This window comes from Asterias amurensis, chromosome 10 (genome assembly GCF_032118995.1).
Source record: "Asterias amurensis chromosome 10, ASM3211899v1".
NCBI classification, from domain to species: domain Eukaryota; kingdom Metazoa; phylum Echinodermata; class Asteroidea; order Forcipulatida; family Asteriidae; genus Asterias; species Asterias amurensis.
The window spans coordinates 13279442-13294452 of record NC_092657.1 but is presented as its reverse complement, the minus strand read 5'-3'; the positions used below and the strand labels follow the sequence as shown (position 1 = coordinate 13294452).

General features: G+C 36.4%; 1 protein-coding gene across 1 annotated transcript; it reads left to right on the top strand.

The window, feature by feature from the left end:
* The first annotated feature begins 7859 nt into the window (after positions 1-7859).
* LOC139943325 (uncharacterized) lies at positions 7860-11681 on the top strand. The gene is made up of 3 exons (XM_071940155.1): positions 7860-7970; positions 9673-9986; positions 10176-11681. Exons 2-3 carry the CDS (start codon positions 9693-9695, stop codon positions 11679-11681), a joined length of 1800 nt encoding a protein of 599 aa, XP_071796256.1. The 5' UTR covers positions 7860-7970; positions 9673-9692.
* Positions 11682-15011: the final 3330 nt, after the last annotated feature.

The following is a 15011-nucleotide window of genomic DNA, read 5'->3' as shown; positions in this document are numbered from 1 at the left end:
GATGTTAGACTTGAGCAGCTCTTCGTTAATTTTGGTAAATCCCTCCTCACTTCTAACAGACATAAACAATGGCTTCCCCCACCTAGAAACAACAACCTGAGAAATTCCAATAAACTTTGTACAATTAAATGTAGGACTAACCGTTTCAAAAACAGTTCCATCCCTTCCCTAGTTGAGCTGCTCAATCACCAATAATTGTTCTGGCCTGTAGATAACTTGTTTGCATTGTGTAAATATTTGTAATGTATATACTTACAGTTTTTTAATTTATATTCTCATCTACTCTATTTTTATAATCTCGTATTGTATATTTGCTGGTTTTTGATGTTTGAACGTATTTTTATATTGTAAACCTAAACACAATTCAGCCTTTTGGCTGCTACGTTTGATTTTTAATAAACCAATAACAATAATAATAATAAACCCGCAAAGGCCTAGTTCTTTATAATTTACCTCGACTTCGTCTCGGTAAAATTATCAAGAACCAGGCCTCGTTGGGAGTAAACCACTATTTGAAAACCTATTCATCACACATTGATTCCCTTATTTAACCATGCTTTCATTGTTCGTGTTGTTTTGTGAAAGGCACTGTCCGTTACACAACTAGGCAGGATAGTTGGGAGGGCCCTATTAGGCAATTTTGTAATTTGTTTATTAATAAATATTCGTTTACTAATAATTGTTTCGCAAAATTTTGATTTGATTGTAGTTGTTTATTATTATTAATAGACACCCCTGAGACACCCTGGCCTATCACATAAATTGCAAGAATACAAGATACCCCCAATAAATGCAATCAAGTCAAACTTACGATTGTATATCGTCCAACGTCGACAGCACCGCCAACAGATTCTTAAAAACTATAACAAGACTAAGACCTTAAATTGTCAATGAACCCTAACCCAAAGACAATCACCCAATACACGTACTCTAGCTAAACGATGGTTTCACTACACAATAAAACACTATACCAAGTCTTGCTCGAGTCACTTCACTAAACACACTGACTCGTGATGCGCTCCACGCCAACCCCCGGTGCCATGCCTCTACACATGCGGTCCTAGATTGCTAACTGCGCACGCGCACCCCGCTTACCTGATTCACTGCGCACGCGCACCATGTCAGCCTGAGTCACTGCAAGTGCTAGGCTCCGCCCACTTGCATCGATCGCCCAGCCACGCAGCAAACACATGCAAATACAGTCACATGTCCGTCAAATGCATTTCCGCTACAATATTCTTATTGTTGTTGCTGTTGTTGTTGCTGTTGTTGCTGTTGTTATTGTTGTTGCTGTTGATGTTGCTGTTGCTGTTGCTGTTGCTGTTGCTGTGGCTGTGGCTGTGGCTGTGGCTGTGGCTGTGGCTGTGACTGTGGCTGTGGCTGTGGCTGTGGCTGTGGCTGTGGCTGTGGCTGTGGCTGTGGCTGTGGCTGTGGCTGTGGCTGTGGCTGTGGCTGTGGCTGTGGCTGTGGCTGTGGCTGTGGCTGTTGCTGTTGCTGTTGCTGTTGCTGTTGCTGTTGCTGTTGCTGTTGCTGTTGCTGTTGCTGTTGCTGTTGCTGTTGCTGTTGCTGTTGCTGTTGCTGTTGCTGTTGCTGTTGCTGTTGCTGTTGCTGTTGCTGTTGCTGTTGCTGTTGCTGTTGCTGTTGTTGTTGTTGTTGTTGAAACCATTCTTGAAAATTAATGGAGCGATTTAACAATAGCATGACGTCACATGTGTGGGTTAACCTGGGGTAATCTTGACCCCGTGTTGACTGGTCGTCTCTGTCAATTCGTCGTAAGTTGTCTGTTTTGTATTTTATCATTAAAGGAACACGTTGCCTTGGATCGGTCGAGTTGGTCTTTGAAAAGCGTTTGTAACCGTTTTTTTATAAAATGCATATGGGTAGAAAGATGTTGTAAAAGTAGAATACAATGATCCACACAAACATGCCTCGAAATTGCGTGGTTTTCCTTTTACCTCGTCGACTAACACGTCGGCCATTTATGGGGGTCAAAATTTTGACTCCCATAAATGGCCGACCATGTTAGTTCGCACAGTAGAAGGAAAACCACGCAATTTCGGGGCAAACTTGTGTGGATCATTGTATTTTACTTTTATAACATCTTTCCAACCATATGCATTTTATAAAAAACGGTTACAAACGCTTTTGTTTTGACCAACTCGTCCGATCCAAGGCAACGTGTTCCTTTAAGTTTAAGATTAACCTTATTAACTGTGATGTGGCAGACATAATTTTTGTCAACCATAGATATCCTAATGTTCTCACCTTCAAACACCTGTATGCTAGAAACGATGTTTTGCATTTCTCTGCTCCTTATCTTTTCCCAATACTTTGGTCTAGTTTGCCTGAAAACATTCGCAATTCACTACTGCTCTTGCCCTTCTACAGCTTTCTAAAATCACTTAGATTTTCTGTCTGCCAAGCTCACGAATATATTGTATAGTACCTTTAGCTGAATCACTTGTTCAATATTTTAAGTTGTTTAATTTATCTACAAGTTTACTTTTTATTTATTTATTTATTTTCTTGTATTATTTATTTATTTTAAATTCATTTTTTATGCTTATTACATATTTATTATTTGCTATTGGTTGGATAATTATATGTTTTTATTGCATTGTGTACTACATGTATATTATGTTAAATCCATATTAATTTCATTGTGTACCCCAGATGTGGGGCAACAGATCTAATGATCATAGTATGTATTTGCTTTTGTTGTCCCTTGCCCATATCGGGGTATTATTCTCAATGTATTTTTATTTATACTTTTATGGCAAATAAAATAATAATACAAATAACAATAATAATAAAAATAATAACAATAACAATAACAATAACAATAACAATAACAGTAACAGGAACAGTAACAGTAACAGTAACAGTAACAGTAACAGTAACAGTAACAGTAACAGTAACAGTAACAGTAACAGTAACAGTAACAGTAACAGTAACAGTAACAGTAACAGTAACAGTAACAGTAACAGTAACAGTAACAGTAACAGTAACAGTAACAGTAACAGTAACAGTAACAGTAACAGTAACAGTAACAGTAACAGTAACAGTAACAGTAACAGTAACAGTAACAGTAACAGTAACAGTAACAGTAACAGTAACAGTAACAGTAACAGTAACAGTAACAGTAACAGTAACAGTAACAGTAACAGTAACAGTAACAGTAACAGTAACAGTAACAGTAACAGTAACAGTAACAGTAACAGTAACATTAACAGTAACAGTAACAATAACAATAACAATTTTGTTTTCTTTAGTTATAGACTCTTTGGGCAAAGACCAAAACTGTTATTTATTGTAATCAGACCAAATATAATCTTTGAATCACTCAATTGAAGCAAAATACCACGGAACAGCTTTGTGTTTATGCACAAACACCTAATGTCTAGTTAATAATTATTGTAATATTTGTTAAAGATTTTGAACTGCAATTCAGAGCTACGACATTTTAAAATAAGTAAACCGTAACTTAATTAAACAAATTATAGCAGAAAATTATGTTGTGCTAAAGTGTATACCTCCTTTATTATTTTATTAGTTTGTACAAAGCATTTTTAAATTAATTTATTCATTGCTGCTGTTTTTCATTTTGTTTTAGTTTTGTGTTCATATCATGGACAACTACACTTTATTGTAATGGACTTTTTTATTGCAAAGTAATATCATTTAAATTTAATATATTTGATATACGTTTTTCATTTTTATTTTATTAATAAAAACATACGAGTTAGAATGCTGGTTGAATTTTCGTCTGACAACGAAAGTTTTACTTTATGACATCTGTCTACTGTTTTTTTGGCGGCACACCATTTTGTCAAAATGGTAGAAAACCTCTATTGGGCCAATACTGGTTTTGTAGCTGCACTAAATCTTTTCTGGGCCAATACTGTTTTTTTTTTTTTTCTTTTCTTTTTTTCAGTGCCTTGCAATTTTGGCGAAATGGTATAGAAAACTTTTTCTGGGACAATACTCGTTTCGAAGCGGCAAACCATTTTGGCAAATAATGGTATAAAAAAAACCTTTGCTGTGCCAATACTGATTTTGTAATGGCGCAGCATGGGGCCGGCATTGAACCGACATTGGTAAAAATATGCAATTTTCAAGGCAGGGTGTCAAAGCAGCAACTGTGCCAAAAGATGGCTTAAGATTGTGAAAACAATTAAAAACTGACAAGGTAATGTAATTTGTTGGGATTTTTTGACTATCAAAAAAATAATGTAGATATTATTTGACGAGATGTAATAATTTGGAATAACTGATAATCAATATCAATGGATACAAATTCAACGGAAGTTTATATCACTCGGTGCTTATTATAATGCATAGGCTGTATGCTGTTTGTATTGTGTGTTTTAACAGTAGTATAGTCACATGTATATATATGTGTCTGAGGGTGCAATTAGTAGAATATTTAATTCATTAACGTATTAATTACACACTGAACAATCTGGCCAGTAACGGACCAATTATGGGCCAATATTGGCAAACTGTGTTGGCCCAATACAGAAGTGCCAGCATCATCATGAACGTCATTGGGCCTATAAAGCCTACTGGGTGAGTTATGGCAACTGTTACTGTGCACAAAAAGGTATTTGGCCAACCTTCCGCGAGCTGTGGCATTATCTGGCCAGTAGCTGGCCAATTCTGGGTCAAATAGTGCCATGCTATAATGGCATAAAACAGAAGTGACAGCATCGGCGCGAGCGTTATCGGGCCTGTACATGATGAGTTATGACAACTGTCTTGGGCCGATTAATTGCCAATGTTTCAAATGTCAGTGCCAGTATCGAGTCATTACAGATATTTGCTGGGAGACTTCTTGGGCATTGGAGATTAAAGGAACACGTTGCCTTGGATCGGACGAGTTAGTCAATTAAAAGCGTTTGAAACCGTTTGTTATGAAATGAATATGGTTAGAAAGATGTTTAAAAAGAAGAATATAATGATCCACACAAGGATCACTCGAAATTGCCCGGTTTTCCTTTTACGTCGCGAACTACCACGGTCGGCCATTTATGGGAGTCAAAATTTTGACTCCCATGGCCGACCGTGTTAGTCGACAGGGTAAAAAGAAAACCACGCAATTTCGAGGCATATTTGTGTAGATCATTGTATTGTACTTATACAATATCTTTCTAACCATATACATGTTATAACAAACGGTTGTAGAACAATTTTAAAAGACCAACTCGACCGATCCAAGGCAACGTGTTCCTTTAAAGATTACCCCAGGTTAAAGGAACACGTTGCCTTGGATCGGTCGAGTTGGTTTAATTTATCTCGTCAAAAAATATCTACAATTTGGGGGGTATTTTATAGCCAAAAATTCCAACAAATTACATTACCTTGTCAGTTTTTAATTGTTTTCACAATCTTAAGCCATCTTTTGGCACAGTTGCTGCTTTGACACCCTGCCTTGAAAATTGCATATTTTTACCAATGTCGGTTCAATGCCGGCCCCATGCTGCGCCATTACAAAATCAGTATTGGCACAGCAAAGGTTTTTTTTATACCATTATTTGCCAAAATGGTTTGCCGCTTCGAAACGAGTATTGTCCCAGAAAAAGTTTTCTATACCATTTCGCCAAAATTGCAAGGCACTGAAAAAAGAAAAGAAAAAAAAAACAGTATTGGCCCAGAAAAGATTTAGTGCAGCTACAAAACCAGTATTGGCCCAATAGAGGTTTTCTACCATTTTGACAAAATGGTGTGCCGCCAAAAAAACAGTAGACAGATGTCATAAAGTAAAACTTTCGTTGTCAGACGAAAATTCAACCAGCATTCTAACTCGTATGTTTTTATTAATAAAATAAAAATGAAAAACGTATATCAAATAATATTAAATTTAAATGATATTACTTTGCAATAAAAAAGTCCATTACAATAAAGTGTAGTTGTCCATGATATGAACACAAAACTAAAACAAAATGAAAAACAGCAGCAATGAATAAATTAATTTAAAAATGCTTTGTACAAACTAATAAAATAATAAAGGAGGTATACACTTTAGCACAACATAATTTTCTGCTATAATTTGTTTAATTAAGTTATGGTTTACTTATTTTAAAATGTCGTAGCTCTGAATTGCAGTTCAAAATCTTTAACAAATATTACAATAATTATTAACTAGACATTAGGTGTTTGTGCATAAACACAAAGCTGTTCCGTGGTATTTTGCTTCAATTGAGTGATTCAAAGATTATATTTGGTCTGATTACAATAAATAACAGTTTTGGTCTTTGCCCAAAGAGTCTATAACTAAAGAAAACAAAATCAGTTGTGTAATTCTTGGACTTGTTTTGGCTTGAAATACACGATAACTACACAATATTATGAATGAATAACAATCTATATCAATTCCAATAAACAATTACAGACTAGGTTTTATCAAAACATAATTATATTATTTAATGAGTTAACTTTGATTGTGGAAAAACTCACCATCCGATTTTAACCTAGTCTAAACTGCATGCAAGAGCAACTTTTCGGCGCCCTCACGCATGCTAAAAACGTAAGGTTTTTACAACACAATTGTCTGACATTCACGTTCATTAACCTGGTAAGTCTGAAACCACCAATTGTCCAAAAATTCCCTTATTATGCACATAGATCATATCCAAAAAACAATTACATAGGTAACATATAAATATACTGTCCAACTAATATACTTTATAGTTGTCGGAAATAATACGTCATTTTCATACGTGAATCAAATAATGGGAATAATTTATTGTCGCCCTTTCCAATTATCTGCCAATCGCTCTTATTAGTTATTTTGCATTATTAATTTCCTAATACCTATATTTTCTTAGATAAATGAATGAATCTTACTACATCCACCTACTGAACTACATGTAATTACCCAGCCTTCATACCAAGTGATCCAATTAGCCTGAATTCTAGCAATCAACAATTCCTGATTTACCTTCCTGGTTATACTGAACTGATTAAACTCTGATTAAAGAACAATCATCAAAATAATAAAACAGAAAGTTGACTCCGTTTGTTATTTTGTTCATTTACCATGAACTACAAACACGACAGGACTGTACCTATATTTTCGTCAGTCAAGTGTGAACAGTTTTTGCATAACAACAATGCTGTATACAAATACCCAGTCTTTTGTCCGTTTCAGGGAATGTCATGGTCATGCATATACAGTTTATGATGTTGTGATGTGTGACGTATATTCTTTTTTTTTTTTTTTTTTTTTTAAGTCTTTCCAATTTGGCAGGCTCTCTTTGCCTCTCCATTCTCTAATGTGTTGTATTTTTGATGACTGAAAATGTTTTACTTTTATTGAGGGCAATCTTTAATATACTGTAAAACACTTCGATTGTTAAAAGAGGCGTGGATTTCACAATGAGTTAACACTAGCCATACGTTTTTAGTATCTCCTAAGACTAGTCCTAAGTTTGGACTAGTCCTAACTTTTTGTGAAATCGACCCCTGATTTGTTGATAGAGGCGATAACATGACATTAAACAATCATCATCTGATTGTTTTCGTACGTTGTTCAATACCAAATACGGAAGTACATGTTTGTATAGTTTACACTTGCATCGTTTTGCATATGGTTTATGTTGGGATCAAATGTTAAATTGACTGTCGAATCAGTTGATGTCAAATGGAAACATTATCACGCACTACCAATCCTGGTACCATTGGACGCTACAAATATTAGTGTGTTTTTCCAGTTGCGCATGAGTGTTTATCCAAACATGTAAGCCTACGCACTGTACTTTCATATGCAAATAGGGTTTGCAATTGGGTTTTTCCAGCGGTGTGAAACTACCATTGTGCAAGGGCGTTTAGCCGATATATGCACTGTATATGTAACTGTTGTTGTCCCATTCCAATGTCATTTTGTATTTTGTTTGCCGGCTATCAGTGAGTTAAGCAAAGAAGATCAACTTTGTTAAGTGTGTTAATTAAAGTGACATCTACAGCTACAGGTAAGACTGTGTTTCACTAAGGTATTTGCTGTCCTAAATGACAGCTCGGACATTGTGAACTATGTGATCATGATTTAGTACATAAGAACCAGTATTTTATTTTATTTTATTTTTTATTTTTTATTTTTTTGGGGGGCGGGCTGATCATCCTTACTCGCAGCTTAGAGCTGAATTGCGAAGGACGCGGCTACAACGTGTTCGAGAAGCAGGCATGCAATGGCGCATCTGGCTGCCAGTCACATCAACTCGTTATGGCCACGGAGCACAGCCAATATCGATTTTTTTTCCCCGAGCCGAATCGAACCCGGGGGTCACCTTGGTGAGAGGCGAGCGCTTTACGCACAAGCCAATCATGTCACCCATGTGCATATATACTGCCACACTACCCTTAATGTGGTTTTGGTCCTCCTTGGTCACAACCTACATAGTCGGTGAGACGAATGATTGAGGCAACATTCCCAAATCCAAACTTAGATAAATGCTGACCAGATTGACCCTAAAAACCAACAACGCTGACTCGGGTATGTGTAAATGATGGATGCAAGTTTACTGTGGAAACATTAACCGTTTAAATGTTGATGCTAAACATTGTTACTGCTTGTTTGTTTAACAAAGTAAATGTGTCCTTTTATATACGTTTAGTAAAGACTGAATATCAATTACATTGCAATATTACTTGAAATATATGTAATACAGCTTTGGTTAGTATGGTGTATTTTAGAAGAACTTTTCACTCTGAAGTACTTCAATTATGAAACAAATCACATTGCAATTTTTATCCTAACAATATTTATATTTGGTACTGACAGACACGTTTTTCATGTTATGCGTTCCAATGGTAAATTATTCTCCTTGCGTGGATATAACTGCTACAAATCTTAGGCAATAATCAGAAACAATACCACATTTTGAAATGAAATGTGTACATGTAGTTTTATAGAGTTATCCAAACTAGGAGTAAAACAAAAAAATACCTACATATTCCAAACGATTACAATTCATTCAAAGAGGCAAACATTATTGTTAGCAACTATTTGGACGACAAAATTACCGATCCACTGTACTGAAAATGGTATGTTGATATATTTTTTAGAGCAACGTCGGCGGAACGCTTTGAAGAATGTGGACAATTGTTTTCTCCCATTTGCAAAGCATAGATTTATATAAAGGCAGACATGCTATGTTGGGTTCGCAAAGTAGATCAAGAAATAATGGTAACAATATCGAATTAATTATACATATCAAACTTACATAATAAAATAAGACAGTTTGTTAATATTTGGGGGTTTGATGATGGAATTTAATTCAACGATTTATTGTATCATACAATGAAAGTTTGTTTTTGTTTTGTTTCACCAGTGTTTTTTTATTTCTTCACCCGCTGTAGGTACATTAAAAACAAAAAGTTTTTTTAGCCTTAAAATCTTATAAAACAAACAATCGCGAACAATAGATGGAATTTCTTTCCACAACCATGTTAGTATCTGTTATTGCAGTTTATTGCCACACGGGCAGGCACTTTGCTAAATAATGTCGGCTAAAAAACAGGATTGGTTGGTGTTTTCAAATGGCGTCCGCTCTCCAGTCATTATAACATATATCACTGCTCTACACCTAGTAAGCCTGCTGCCACCAAGTGTCCAAAAGTCATTGACTGGATGATTTAATGAAAATGAAACATTTGTTTGTATTCGTATAACAGGACAGCCCAGTCTCACCAAGATGGCCGAAGCTGCACTTCACACTGCGACCACTTGCAAGATTAGACATGTACACATCGAATGCCCAATCTGCTTGACTCGGTTTATCGATCCGAAAATCCTGGACTGCCAGCACAGCTTCTGCTTAAAATGTCTTCAGGAACTTGTAGACAAACAGGATTCGAAGACGGATTTCATCCTTTGCCCAGTGTGTAGAGAGAAAACTTCAATCCCAGCTAAGGGACCATCGGCTCTTCTCAACTGCTTTCTTTTGAGCTCGCTTATTGATGACGTCATCAATCCGAATAGTCCCGAGGTGGACATTAACCCTCTTGTCTCGATTTGCGAAGGATGCGACGAAGGTCTTGAAGCCGTCTCACGGTGTATTGACTGTGATGCGAACTTTTGCAAGATTTGTTTGGAATACCACGCCAAAATAAAATTGAACAGGCATCATCGAGTCGTTAATGCAGCCGGGTCGTCAAATGAGGGATCCAGAAACCAGAAAAAAACTTGCTCTCCAAAATGCCGGAAACACACTGACCAGGAACTTTGTTTTTACTGTGAAACGTGTGACTTACTTGTTTGTCTCAAATGTGTGGTATTTGATCACAGAGCGCAAAACCACAAACTAACTGAAATCAAAGACTCCATTCGTACTTATCGTCAAGCTGTTGAAGAGGCATTGATGAGATTTGATGAATGTCGCAAGCAATTTCAAAAAGTAGATGACTCTATCAAACACTCACAGCATAGATTACAGCTCATGGTCGACCGGGCTCTTCAAGATATTGTGGCTAAGGAGGAAGAGGAAGTCGAGAAAATTAGAAAAGCATCTCGCCTCCTTCAAGAAAGAGTCACTCAAATCAGCATAGAGAGAGGTGGGGAATTCGGCAGCAAGCAGAGCATCAACAGCGATAAAATGAGCCGTGCAGAGCAGATCGTAGCTTCAGTCAACGACTTGATGCAACATGCTGATGACTTTGAGCTACTGGACCTCAAGCTAAAGGTTATGCACAACTTGACATTCCACAATGAGCTCAAGTTTCAAACAGTGCAGCATAGCAAGTCATTCATCTGGTTCAAAGGTCATGATGTCGTCACTGATGCGGATATCGGTGAAATACTAGAGGAAGAGAAGTGGGAGGTGAAGACAGAGTTTGGTAAAGAAGGTGAAGGTGAGGGGGAGTTCAAGTTTACATGGGACGTTGCTTGTTTAAGCAACGATGACATCGTCGTTACTGATTCTGAGCGGCAAATATTATCCACATTTACATCGAATGGTAGTTACAAATCTCAAGGTGTGCAAAGTAGAACAGAAGATGGACAACTAAAAAAACCTATCGGTGTTGCGGTGACCTCTGATGACCTGCTTCTGGTTACTGACGGACAGGATGTAAAGGTTTATGATAGAGAACTACGATACATTCGCAAGTTCAGACCCTCACAGAATCAAGTCGAGGGGCAGTCAGAGAGTTTACTCGTTGGTATTGCTGTTGACAAGAAAGATCGTATTGCAGTGTATGACTTTGGGAGAAAGGTAATATCTCTTCATAACAAGGATGGATCCACCATTTCCACAATACATCATGATGATATTGGCGATACCGACAATCCAAGCTTTATATCTGTTAACAACAAGGAGCAACTGATCTTTACAAACCTCCTCGAGTCGAAACTAGTTTGTGTGGATTTCATTGGAAACGAGGTGTTTAATATAAGCACCTCCCTTGACGGCAAAACTGTATTTTCTACTGGTGTGTGTTGTGATGATGCTGGGGATATATATGCGTGTATCGTACGCAAAAATGGTGGTGGTGATGGTGATCGTGATGGTGATGGTGATGGTGATGGTGATGGCTTTTTTGAGTTACATCATTACGATGCATCAGGTGAGCACATCGGCTGTTTAGCTCGTGGTCTGTACGGTCCTCTAGGCATGACGTTTACTCCGACCGGTGACCTCATCGTGGCTGCTCTGCACTCGGTAAAGATATTGCATCGAGTGTGAGTGTCGATGACGTCATAGTCGTAAAATGTACAATAATATTGATGACAATGTAAATTTGCAACTTTTAAAGTTGAAAGACACCGGACACTATTATTTGACGTATCTCAACATTATGCATAACATAACAAACCTGTAAAAAATGAGCTCAATTGGTTGTTGAAGTTGCAATATAACTATGAAAGAAAAAAAACCACCTTGTCACGCGAAGTTGTGTGCTTTTAGATGCTTGATTTCGAGACCTTTAAACTCTAAATCTGAGGTCTCGAAGTGAAATTCGTGGAAATTTACTTCTTTCTCGAAAAGTACTCCACTTCAGAGGGAGCCGTTTCTCACAATGTTTTATAATACCAACCTCTCCCCATTACTCGGTACCAAGTAAGATTTTATGCAAATAATTTGTTTGAGTAATTACAAATAAAATAGTGTCCACTGCCTTTAAATGAAGTTTGTAGCTGTACTATTACGGATATGTTTTTGATTGTCGATTAATGTAAATGAAGCTATCCTTTTTTGTTTAACCTCAACCGAATGTATACCATCATTGTGTTGTTAGCAGATAAGTTGTTGTTTTAATCCTCTATACAATTATTAAACTTTAATTAACTTGTGTCATTTAAAGCTTTTGTAAATAAGAGTTAAGAATGCGGCTCACGAACAAGTTACCAGGAAACAAGTCTTAAAATACGCATGTTACATCGTTATTTGGCTTGGCGCGGTATAGTCTGGTATGGTAAGTTTTTTTGCTACTTTAAATGGTTAATAATAACCTTGAAAAATTACCTTGCTTTATGAGTTACTGCTTTTCAACTCACCATTACCCTTTTAGTATTTTAAGGCTGAACATTAAGGTAACCTTTTCATCTGATCATTATTCAGATAAGAACGGCTGATGTCGTTCTATAAAAGATTAATACGAGTTTGCGTACAGTTTTAATTTCAGAGGTGCCAACTAAACCATCGAGAGCTCTCGGGTGCCACCGTGAGACCTAATTAAAATACTTAACCGACACATTTTTAGCTTAAATTTGTAATACACGTTGACAATATCAAACACTTGTAAACTGCATTTCCAATGTACTAATTTGAGTAATTTGAGAGGTGTTGATTCTAACATTGTTTAATCAGATAGTTCAAGTTACTGTTCATGGTTAAGTGCTGTTGGCCGAATGTGGTATTTGTCTTGTTTCCGCCGTCAAATTTGTATTATTCTGTATGTAAAAGAAAATTTACATAATTCAAAAGCTTCTGTATTTATTCGCTAAAGTTCTGTTTACCCTTAATAAATACAAATGCATTAATACAAGTTATTTTAACTAAAAATATAAACTCTAACCCAGAGGGTGGGTGGGTCTAGGCGCTGCCGAAGCTTAAAACGTTGTCGAAATATTTTGAATGTTCTTGTGCTCAGCTAAGACATTCCAAAAGCAGCTTTATGCAATTTAGTCCAGATCAACAGATGGCGCTCGCTTTTGCAGTAGCTGGGTTAGAGTCCGTAATTGCATGCACAGCCAGATATGCCTACCAGTTTGGATCATTGTGATAAAGAAAACCTGTGGTATTTGAAACCGTTGGATTGAATTTAATTGTTTATAAATGAAAATGTATACAATAACACTAACCTGTTGAAAATTTCATGGCAAAAGATGGTTGCGGTTTTGAGTCATCGCCGATAATCCGGCCCATTGCCACAAGAAAATGTGGCTAACAAATACACAAGATCTGAGTTAAACTTCAGAAAATCGAGATTCGGGCCATAAATCGAATCAGTTAGTACGTACCAAGAATACTTCGAATTTAAATGTCTCTTAAATGTGTTGAACTCTATGAAAGCTACTGTAATCTTCTAAATCATTTTTTTTTTTATTAAATTGATTGTCAGAAATATTAGCAAAGTAAGTGTTCCCTTGGAGTTTTGTTTTATAAAATAAACGTCAACGTAAAACACTATTTTAGTCACCAAAAAGTGACCGGTTATAACGGGTTATTGTTTTTAAAGGCAACTTTTTGTAAAGAACAACAATAAATTGATGGGATATTATTGAGAGTATAGCGTTACAAATAGTTAAGAGTTTAAATTAGCCCGATGTCGAATACTATCGTATGTATATTTATAAAATGTCCCGACAACGAAAATGTTTGATTTCGACTGGCTGGAAGTTATTGGCCCTTTTCCAAATAAGGATCGTTTTAGTTCGTGACATTTGTCAGTTTTAAACGGTACGTTACTCAATGGAACAAGCGAGCTTTAACTGCGCGTTTTGCGAGCAAACACGTGAACGTAAACGTCAACAAACTTGTGTTGTTTCTAGGTGACGTCACGACGTCACCACTTAGGACTTATATAGTTGTGAGTCATATTGACTTGCGGTTAATTTACTCGCATACTTTCTTTATTGGGTCAGATTATCACTAGAAATTCAATTTTCCACTGTTAATGATAACATACAAAAATTGTTGACACAAACTGTTTTTGTTATCAAGTTTATATTGTAAGCAGAATTTCAATTTAGCTTTTAGATTTGGTGTACGATTTGGTTTGGTATCGCTCTTTAGAAATCGGCAACACCTTGTAAATAAATTAGTATATTGTGCTATGTAAAATGAGTCGGTTCATAACTACATAAATTGACGGGAAAACAAAAATATCGAGGCGCCTTGAGCGTCAATGAGTGGCGGACACAAGCCCGCCCCCCCCCCCCCCACCACCCAAAAAAAAAAAAAAATAAAAAAAAAAAATACAAAGGAAATTATACCAAAAAGAAATAAAAAAATAAATAATATTAATAATAACGCTAATAACAAGTATATATATATAAAAAAAAAAAAAAGCCAAATTGACGGTCAAAGATTGTGTTCACCCTAAAGCTCAAGCAAGACAAGAGGGTTTCGGTTTTTAGGTCGCACCGATAGTTACGATGGGCCGCTATTTGGACCAAACTAAACATGAACAATATTATGGACGCCAAATAAGACATTCTTTTCAGACTTTATCACATGATTTTTGCAACCCGAGATAAACTTGTAGCACCATTAAATGGTTTTACAAGGTGATGTGGCGCAATATGCTGCCGATCAAACTAGTAACGATGGGCCGCTATTTGGACCAAACTAAACATGAACAATATTATGGACGCCAAATAAGACATTCTTTTCAGACTGGAAATCACAGCTAAAGTAGAATGTTAATTCTGTAAGTCCGATACCAAAATGGTCGAACATTTGTTTTTAAACTGTAACAAGATGGTTTAACCCTGGTTGTACATATAATCTTTATTTAGAAAACAAACTGGCTGCTGTTTATTTTGTCTAAGCGATTGTACTAGATTTGTT

What these genes read in the sequence shown, in the direction of transcription:
- LOC139943325 (XM_071940155.1), top strand. Translation starts at nt 9,693, where the DNA reads ATGGCCGAAGCTGCACTTCACACTGCGACCACTTGCAAGATTAGACAT. An exon ending in TCAATCCGAATAGTCCCGAG is followed by an intron (nt 9,987 to 10,175) that starts GTGGACATTAAC and finishes TCCAGAAACCAG; the next exon opens with AAAAAAACTTGCTCTCCAAA.